The 9,433-nt window shown below is 59.4% G+C and overlaps 2 protein-coding genes across 2 annotated transcripts; one reads left to right on the forward strand and one right to left on the reverse strand.

Moving 5' to 3' along the window:
- Positions 1–2,401: 2,401 nt before the first annotated feature.
- On the reverse strand, positions 2,402–3,866 carry LOC125159417 (cancer/testis antigen 1-like). Its single transcript, XM_047847752.1, has 3 exons — positions 3,353–3,866; positions 2,907–3,035; positions 2,402–2,693 (listed from the first exon to the last, which is right to left on the reverse strand). The coding sequence occupies exons 1-3, from the start codon at positions 3,646–3,648 to the stop codon at positions 2,555–2,557; spliced, it is 564 nt and encodes a 187-aa protein (XP_047703708.1). The 5' UTR covers positions 3,649–3,866; the 3' UTR covers positions 2,402–2,554.
- A 3,298-nt stretch (positions 3,867–7,164) lies between these two features.
- On the forward strand, positions 7,165–8,482 carry LOC125159419 (EKC/KEOPS complex subunit LAGE3-like). The gene is made up of 3 exons (XM_047847754.1): positions 7,165–7,484; positions 7,797–7,925; positions 8,194–8,482. Exons 1-3 carry the CDS (start codon positions 7,225–7,227, stop codon positions 8,330–8,332), a joined length of 528 nt encoding a protein of 175 aa, XP_047703710.1. The 5' UTR covers positions 7,165–7,224; the 3' UTR covers positions 8,333–8,482.
- The last annotated feature ends 951 nt before the right edge of the window (positions 8,483–9,433 follow it).

Below are 9,433 nucleotides of genomic sequence, written 5' to 3' on the forward strand. Positions count from 1 at the left end.
ACCTGGAGAGTGCACTGTCCTTAATAAACTGCTTTGTGCTTGCTACTTTCCTTCTGGCTGTCCTTATTTGAGCGCAGATCCTCATGGAAACGTTCCGTGGGGGATCCAAGAGTGGAGGCTTCCATTCACGCTATGTAGACGCTCCCACTGGTAAACAATACCCTGTACCAAATTGGCTGTTTATAATCCTTATTCCAGGAATCCCATGGTCCTGTCATTTGTACAATCTTCTACTGGGCTGTTTGTGTCTTTTATGGATTTATTTGCTAAGGGTCACTTGTGTTTTGAAGATACTCACTTTAGTTTGCCCTTTGGGTTACTAATGTCTTCCTAACTTGTCTTTCCATTTTATTTATGATGTTTTCTTCCCTAACAGAGCTTAACACCTTTGTGTAATTAGACACTGGTGTTGGTTTATTTGTGGTTGTGGCTGTTTGCTTCTGGATTTTGCATCCTGCTTTGTTTACTGTTTGACTTAAGAATAAGGTCAAGACCGGCTTTCTTTTTCTTCTGACTCGAGTAACCCAAATAATTTCTTTCACCATTGCTCTTTACGTACTCTTTCAAGTTGGGTTTGACTCTGGCTTCTGGCTCTTCATTTTACATCTCTTTCTCCAGGCACAGCTCTGGCTTGGTCCCTTAGAACACTGCTTGTGTCCTGGCTGAGAAACCTTACCCTCCCCTGAGGACATGGGACTTGTGCTCGACTTTGGACATCAACTTTGCAGCCACCCATCTGGGCCTTTCTCCCCATATCCTTCACTCTCCTACATAGTAGAATAATGCTCCCTCAGCCGCTAACCAGGTAATATGCCGTAATTACAGAAACCTGGATCAGTAGGTCATGGGGGAATGTACAGTTCCTACAAGATCGTGAACTCAATAACCTGAAAACTCCATCACCACTGAAACTAGGGTTGTGTGTATTTAAACATATATAGAAATATATTTCAATTTCTTTTATTTCTTTTGAGAGAGCGCGCACACATGCACGTGAGCGGGGGTTGGGGAAGCAGAAAGAGAGAGAGAGAGAGAGAGAGAGAGAGAGAGACTCTCAAGATGGCTCCATGCTCAGCACAGGGCCCTATGCAGGGCTCGATGCCAAGAACTGTGAGATCATGACCTGAGCCAAAATCAAGAGTCAGACGCTTCACCAACTGAGCCACCCAGGTGCCCCTGTACAATCTTTTTAAACAAAATATTCACAGTAGTATTATGTATAATAGGTTTTTCGTAACGAAAGAAGAAAACCCCAAATGCTCCAGTATCCCCAGTGCAACAGTCCTCTAATGCACTGATGCCCTAACCTCTCTCTCTCTCATCTCGTTCTTGTCCTCATGTTTCTCCCTGCGCCCTTCGAAGGGCAATCCAAGCTGAGCCAATCAAATCTCTGTCGGCCGGTCTGTCTGTCCTCCTCTGTCTCTGTCTGTCCCTTCTCCCACACCAATCCCAACTTTCTCTACTGTATCCTTCAGGCCGTTTCCTCAGAGAGGCCATCCGAGATCACCTAGCCCAAATTTGCTGGAGAAACAAATGTGCAAGAAGAAATGAAGATGCAGGTTTAGACCCTGGTGAAGGCGACATTTCAGTTCAGCGGAGACATATGGATTAGTCAATAAATGACATTGAGACACCTGAGGAACCTTGGGGGGAAGGGGACAAAATTAGACCAATGTCATCTTTCACACCACAATAAATTCCTTGTGTGTTAACATTTCAAAGTACTAGAAGATGGCATGAGGGACAAATTTTATAATTTTACAGTGGGGATGGCTTTCCCTTGGACATAAACTGCAAAAATCATAATGACAAAAATGTACCACTTGCATACATTAAAAAAAAAAAAAAGAGGTTAGAGAGGGAGGGAGCCAAAACATAAGAGATTCTTAAAAACTGAGAACAAACTGAGGGTTGATGGGGGGGAGGGTGGGTGATGGGTATTGAGGAGGGCCCCTGTCGGGATGAGCACTGGGTGTTGTATGGAAACCAACTTGACAATAAACTTCATATTTAAATACAAGAAAAAGTTAAAAACCCTCCAGTACAGAATAGAACTATAAACAAGAATTCAGTGAAGCAATGAGGAAGGAAAGTATTTTCAATTACTTTGGCCAAGATTTGGTATCTCTTGTATATAAAGAGCATTCACCAATCAATAAGTAAAATATGACTATTCCAATTGAAAAATTAATCAACGAGGGCCGCCTGGGTGGCTCAGTCAGGTAAGCACCTGAGTCGGTTTCGGCTCAGGTCATCATCTCACGGTTGGTGGGTTCAAGCACTACGTCGGGCTCTGCACTCACAGCGCAGGAACTGCTTGGGTTCTCTCTCTCTCTCTCTCTCTCTCTGCCCTCTCCCCTTGCTCTGACACAGTAGCTGAAAATACACTCAGATGCGGAAAAATAGTTTTATTTTCTGCTGTAAGAACGCCCCTCCTCCAGCAATAGGGAAAAACAAGGCCCAAAGTCCAATACAAACAATTAGACCCCCGTAATAAAGCGGCGACCAGCATCGGAATGGACGCCCTAGGGAAGGAAGGGACGCTAGGTTACAATTAGCCCCTTTTGCCTGGCTCCGGCACTCTGAAAAACGGGGGCACGAAGCGCTGCATGGTCCAAACCAACAGGGAAAGCTGGTCAAGACAGGAGGCGATGGAAACCTGGAGTTGGCCAGGGTCTTCGGCAGTCAGTCGGCTAAAAGTGAGGGAAAAAGAAAATCCAAATGAAATGTCATCACTCTTGCCCCTATCTCTCTGCCCCCCCTCAGGTGGCCGCAGGCTCAGGGTGCCACACCTACCTCTTTGGACCTAACCTTTGGTGTCTCCAATTCACTATTAGAACGGCCCTCAGGAGATAGGCCCTAGCGACCTGACACCACCCCCCACGAGGGACCCGTTTGGAACTAACATAATTAGGACGTTGCCGAATACCGTGAACTCCTTCCGAACTGCCCCGACCTGGGGCTGGCCCTGTGTCGCCAGACACTGGTGGGCCACCTGTGCCTCCGTGGGTGACGGGAAAGGCATGGTGACGTAGCTGGTAGCCATTCGGTTAAGGCATCATCGAAAACCGATCGCGTCGGTGCCTCAGGCGTCCTGACCACTCCGAGGCCTGCTTTCCCCCACGGCCACTCTCCCCCCTCTCCATCCTCTCAGGTCCGCTCCCCTCCTTCCTGGTCCATCAGGCCGCCTCTCCCCGCCACCCCTCCCGGCCACCCCTGGCCCATCCGCCCCCCGGGCCGGTCCCTCCGGTGCCCCGGACCCCCAGGCTGAACCCCCTCCCCTCCGCCCCCCGCCCCGTCGCCTCCTCTAGGCCCATCGCCCCGGCCACCCGCCACTCGGCCAAGAGGATACAACTGCAGCGGCTGGCTCCCCGGCCCTCCGGCTGTGGGACCGCCGTGCCCACCGGGTCCCGGCAAAGGGTGTCCGCCAAGCCCTGGCACGGCAGCTGCGCCCGGGACGGGAGCACATGGCGCCTGCGCGACCCGCGGGGCCGCACCGGCCGTGGCACACTCCTCTCCCTCACCACCTCCGCCGCCGCCGGGGCCCTCGTGGCCTCCGGGGCCATCTGGGACACCGGGGTCTCCCGGGCCACGCTGACCCTCGGGACCGCCGGCCCCACCGCCTGCGCCTCGATCTGTGGCCTCCATGGGTCCCCGGCCTGGACTTCGGCTGAACCGCCGAGGGAACGAACGAACGAACGAACGAACTAACGAGGCTCCCTCGGGAAGCGGGTGACGTCACCTGCGCTCCCCGCGCACCTGCGCAAACCGGCCCGAGGCTAATGCCCAGAATCCCCTCCTGTAGGCCACTGGCACGTGACTGTTTCCGGCGCGGCCCGCCCCTCCCCTCAAGCGTGTTCAGGCTGGTTCCCACCGAGCCGGCCTTGCTGTGTTGGCCCAGAGCCTGGATCCGGTCGACGCTGACCCCGAGGAGATGGAGGCTGGTTCCGGAAGCTGCGCCCCTCGACGCGTGACGTCACTGTCGGGCTCCTTCGTCCCCGAGAGCATTCTGGTGAGGCCACTGGCACGTGACTGTTTCCGGCCTGGCCCGCCCCTCCCCCCAAGCGTGTGTCTGCGCAGGCGCCAGCCGGGCGCACTTGTGAGCAGCCCCCTGACCGCCGCCCGCCCGGGTCCCGGGCATCGAGGCGTGGGCCGCGCTCAGGCGCTTCTGGGCAGCACCGTGCCTGTCCCTGTCTGTGGGCTCCCCGTACGACTCGGGTCTGCGTGTGCCGGGACCCGTCCCCGGGGGCCGGGGGGGCCGACGCGGGATGCCGAGCAGGGGCCACTCCCAGGCCCTGCCTGTCCTCAGGGAGCACGCCCCGCGCGGCCCCTAGGGGAGCTGGAAGGGACGGGCCTGGCTCCCTCACCATTTCTCGGTCCCGGGCGCCGTCAGTCCCCTAGTGCCTGCCAGCCTGGGGGAGGGTACACCGCCGAGGGCGCGACCGGCCTCTGGCCGGGGGCTCCCGGGCTCCCGCCTCCCACACCGCAATGGCTGCGGGCTTGGGCCGGGGGCCTGAGGGCCCAGGGGGGCCCAGCTGGACCCGAGGGCAGCGGCATGGGGGAGCACCGCCCCGGCGACAGCTCCCCGCTCGCTGTGCCCTCAGCTGCGGCAGCCCTGACGGGCTGACCCCCCCCAGGAACAAAGTCTTGCGGCTCTCGGGGGGGCGGGGGGGGGAGTGCTGGACGTGCCAGGGGCCCTCAACTGGGAGGTGACCCTGTGTCTGCCGGCCTGCTGGGTGCTGGCCTACTTCTGTGTCTGCAAGGGGGTCAAGTCAACAGGAAAGCTACAGCTGGAGGCGGGCGGGTCGGGGTGGGTGATGATGGCAGGGGTGGGGGCAGCATGGCCGGTGGGGGGCAGGGGCACCCCGCCATGCGAGGTGACCGGGCCAGGGCCTGAGGCGGGGGCAGGTCCTTGAACCCAGCCCGGTGGATTTCCCACGCGTGCCTGGGTAGTCCTCCGCAACCTCCAAACTCCAGCCCAGCCGCCTTCCGTCCTGAGGGGACAGGCCCAGGCGACCGCCAGCTGAACTTGCCCGTGTCGGGCATCCCCGCCCCAGTTTCCCTCTCTTCCTCACTCACTACTTCCTCACTCTCTGCTTTGCGGCCAGCCTGGGGGGACCCGGCCCGTGGCCCTCCCTTGCCTACCTGTCCTGCTCTGCTGAGGGTGGGACGGAGGCAGAGGTCTTCGCGGTCACCTCGCTGTCGCCTCTGTCTCTGGCCGGCCCAGTCCACTCCGTCCTGCCCAGGACCCTGCCTCTGTGCAGAGAACCACAGGAGGCATGGGACCTGCCTCCAGGCTGATGTCCTGCTCCCCACCCGGGGAAGGTCCTGCCTCCGCCCTCCCTCTCTACAGCTGACCTGTCCTTGCGGGGGCGGCCGATGGCCAGCTGAGCACCCCGCTTCCTTCGGGAGGAGCCCAGGCTCTGAGGAGTAGAAGGGGGGGCTGCAGGCTGGCCTCCCGCTTGACCTCGGAGCGGACCGTACCACAGTGGGGGGAGTGTGGCCCGCCTGTCCCCCTGCTGAGGCTGGGGGCCCCTAAGTGGGGAGGCGGGGCCGCAGGGCCCCTTCTGAGCAGGTCCCCCCCTCCGTCCCGCCCCAGATCGTGTACTTCACAGCTACCTTCCCCTGCGTGGTCCTCGTCGTGCTGTTGGTGCGGGGAGTGCTGCTGCCCGGCGCCCTGCATGGCATCATCTGCTCTCTCAAGCCTGACTTGTGGAAGCACTCACTGGGTCGTGAGTGCCGGCACCACGTGGGGCGTAGAGATCACGCACGCAAGGATGTCAAAGAATTGAAAACACTAAAGGTCAGGTAAAGTCATTGTGAACCTTTTGGGGGAGAAATACACAAAAAAGAAGTGGGGACCACCCTCAATCGCACCACACAGAGATACGAGGTGTTTACACTTCAGGCTACCGTGGCAGGATTTCCGTGCACATATACAGTAGCTTCCTAAGTTGGGATTTTAGTGATTTCCCTTTTGCACTGTGGTTTTTTCCTATGCGACCGCATCCCTGTTCTCCGTGGCCACTAACTACTTTAGCTCCAGTCGGCATCCCTTCCCTCCTTGCCTCCTACTGGCAGGCTTGCCCCCCGACGGGAGCCCCTTCGTGACCTTCCCAGACCGCCGATCGGATCCGCACCTGTGCTCAGTCGCCCCCTCCAAAGGCCGCTTTGGTGTGTCCACCTGTACCGGGGAAGGGGACGGGGTGCGGGGCCGTGTCCGTCTGGGCTGTGGCCCATCTCCCTCCACGAACCGCTGCGAGGTCGTGGAGCCCCACGTGCTGGGGACACTGAGCCCAAGGAAGAGGCAGGGCCCTCTGGACAACAGGCCGTGGAGTCTGGCGGCCTCCCACGAGGTCTGGGGAGGGGCTAGGGGTGTGGGGAGGGGGTGGAGCTGAGGTAGGACTGGTTTGCGCGGGTGCAGTGGTGTCACACGTCACAGCCCGTGGGGACGATTGGTGAGGGAGCAGCTGCTGGAGAGGCGGCCGAGGGCGGGGTCTCTGGGAGCCCAGGGCAGAGCTGGCTTCGGGGCAGGCGCGCGGGAAGCAGGTCCAGGCCCGGGAGGAACACAGAGGGGTCTGTTTGCTCAGGCGCTCCTGGGAGCCCCCTTGCTTTGGATGCTTGGGGGCGGAGCCTTAGGAGGGAACCCTCGTTGGCTAGGAGGACAAGGGTGGGGGGGGTAGTCTCTAGGGGCTCCTGGCAGAGCTGGCTGGGCGGGAACCAGTCAGGCGCCCAAGGGAACGGCCGGGAGGTGGGGGTGGGGAAATGTTGGCCTCGGCGCTCCCGGGAGGCCGGGGTGACTTGCGTGGGCTTTATGAGGAAGCGCTCATAGTCTAGCTAAGCCAGGGGGTCTCCCAGGGCCCAAGGGCGGAAAGGCCGGCTGGGCGGGCACCGGCCGCAGGCCTGGCGGCCTCACTAGGAACCCTAGGAGCCCGTTGGCGCAGGCGCCTGGGGGTGGCGTCGAGCTGTGATAGGCGGGGCTTCCGCAGCCAGGGTCCGAGAGAGCCTGGGACAGCGTCGCTTTGCCGGGAACCGGCCACGCGCCCGGCAGCCTCCCGACGGCCCGTTTGCGCGTGCGCGGGGAGGGCGGGGTCGGCGCGCGGGGCGGAGCTTCGGGAAGGAGCCGCAGCGCCTCAGCCGCCAGCCCAGCGGACTGGGCGACTGGGCGAGCGCCCGGCCGGGCCTGTGTTCAGGGGACTGGACCTGAGGCGGAGCCTGACGACCATGGAGGCGGCAGACAAAGCCGCAGGCGGCGAGGCGGGCGGCGCCGACAACGCCCGGGACGGCCAGGGGGGCCAGGAGGGCCAGGAGGGCCAGGGAGGCGGCCTCGGCCGCCGCGGGCACGGTCACGGCCTCGGAGGCGCGGCCGCGGAGGCCGCGGTCGCCGGCGAGGCTCCGCGTGTCCCGCGACCACCTCACGCCCCCGGGCCAGGCGGAGATGCCCTCTCCACGGCCGGAAGGCCGGAAACCCGAGTACACATATTGTATCCTAGCCGAGGGGACAGCGGGCATGGGCAGGGGGCGGAAAGGGAGAGGAGCCGCGGTGACCTGCGGGGCGCGGGGCAAAGATCTGAAAGCAGGGTGGTCCCGGGGTGGCTGGAGAGAGGTGGGGGAGGAGGAAGGAAGGAGATCAGGGGGGAAACGGGTTCCCGGGGGCGGTGGGCGGACATGGGCCTGGTAACGGGGTGGCCGCGAGCCATTAGGGTCGGGAGTGGGTGGCCTCGTCAGGGTGGCCTGAGAAGGGGGCTCAGGCCCTGAGTGAGTAGTGGTGGTACCTTAACCGAATCTGCACCCAGCGCCCTCGGCGTGCCTTTCCCGTCCCAGTTGGAGGCGGAGATCGCCTGTGCGTCTTTCGCCCCATATCGGGAACCGTATGGATGCCTTGTGGAGCAGCAGCTCACTGTGTTCGGCAGCGTCCTGGCCATGTTAGTTCTGGAAGGGCCGGGGTCGGGGTGGCTGCAGGTGGCGGGTCCAGTCTCCATGGGGGGTGGGGGGGGCGCTCTCTGCTGGATCGTCGAGGGCTAGGTGCGGGCCAGGGCCCGCAGGCTCTAACACCTGCACCTGCGGGTAGGGGGGGTCGCTCCTGGGCGCGGGGAAGGGTGCAAGGGATGGGTACCTGGGCGGGGAGGGGAGCTGAGCGAGGAAGGGGAGGAGCCACCACCTCCAACTTGATTGCCTTTTCTCCTCTCTCAGCCGCTGGAGAGCTGAAAACCCTTTCCTCCTCCGAATTTCCATCATCAACTTTCTTGACCAGCTTTGCGTGGTGATTCGGACCATGCAGCGCTTCCGGTTCCCGGTTCCCGCTAAGCCCGCGCTGGCGAAAGGGGGCTAAGGTCTAGCCTCGTGTCCCCCGTCTGGGCGGTCCGTCCTTCCTAGGGCAGTGATTCCTGCGCTAGCCGCCACCTGAGGTTGGGCGCCTGCCTGGTCTTCTGAGGGCAACGAGGGCCCGAGCCCTTGGGCACTCATGGTCCCCTTGTTTTGTTTGCCATTTAAATGTTTGCTACTGCAGAAAATAAAACTGCGCTTTGCTATTCCCGGTTCCTTCTCAGTTGTGGCACCCCCGGATAGTCTTCCCTTTGTCCTCAGGCGGGGGGGCGGGGCGGCTCCTGGGATGTCGACGTGCAAGTCTCGGAAGGTGGTAGAAGGCAGTTTGGGAACTGGCAGAACCCACGTGCGTCCTGTCCTTCGGTATCAAGGACTCTCAACATGTGGGAATATGCCCATCGTTTGCACGTTTCGCATTACTCCTGATGGCTTTCATCTAATGTGAACTTTTTATCCAAACTCCTCAAGTATCACAGAAACCTCTTGAAACTCTTGTTGACACCCAAGGAACACCATTTTTCTTTATTTTTAATTTATTTAAAGATTTTAGTTTTAAGTAATCTTTACATCCATTGTGGGGCTCGAACTCACACCCTCAAGATCGAGAGTCGCTTACTCAGCTGACTGTCTGCCGGGCACCCCCAAGGAACACAGTTTAGAAGACTGATATGATTTTTGTTTAAAAGCATTCGAGTTAAAAATCTCACATCCTAGCAATGACCACAGTTGGTCAATTAGCATCTTGGCGAATATTATTCTAGGCATCTTTCTATGAATACATGCATATGAGTATATATGTCTAAGTTTATGCAAACACACACACACACACACACACACACACACACACGCAGGTACCCAATTTTACTTTAATGGTCATCACCCTGAACCCTTCCTAGATGAAGCAAAAGCAACTGGGATCTAATGAGTGTCAACTCCCCTGCTCCCGCTGTCTTCCCCCCACCCCTGCCTGTACTTTGAGTTCTGTCTTCTCTGTATGGTTCTTCTTTGCTTCTGGGGAAGCAAGAAGTAAGTTACACAGAGAGCTTCACCAGCCCCAGCAACCCTTGGTGACTGTACATCCCACGATCTCTTTTGCCCTCACTACCCC

Source organism: Prionailurus viverrinus, unplaced genomic scaffold, assembly GCF_022837055.1.
Source record: "Prionailurus viverrinus isolate Anna unplaced genomic scaffold, UM_Priviv_1.0 scaffold_49, whole genome shotgun sequence".
Lineage (NCBI taxonomy): Eukaryota > Metazoa > Chordata > Mammalia > Carnivora > Felidae > Prionailurus > Prionailurus viverrinus.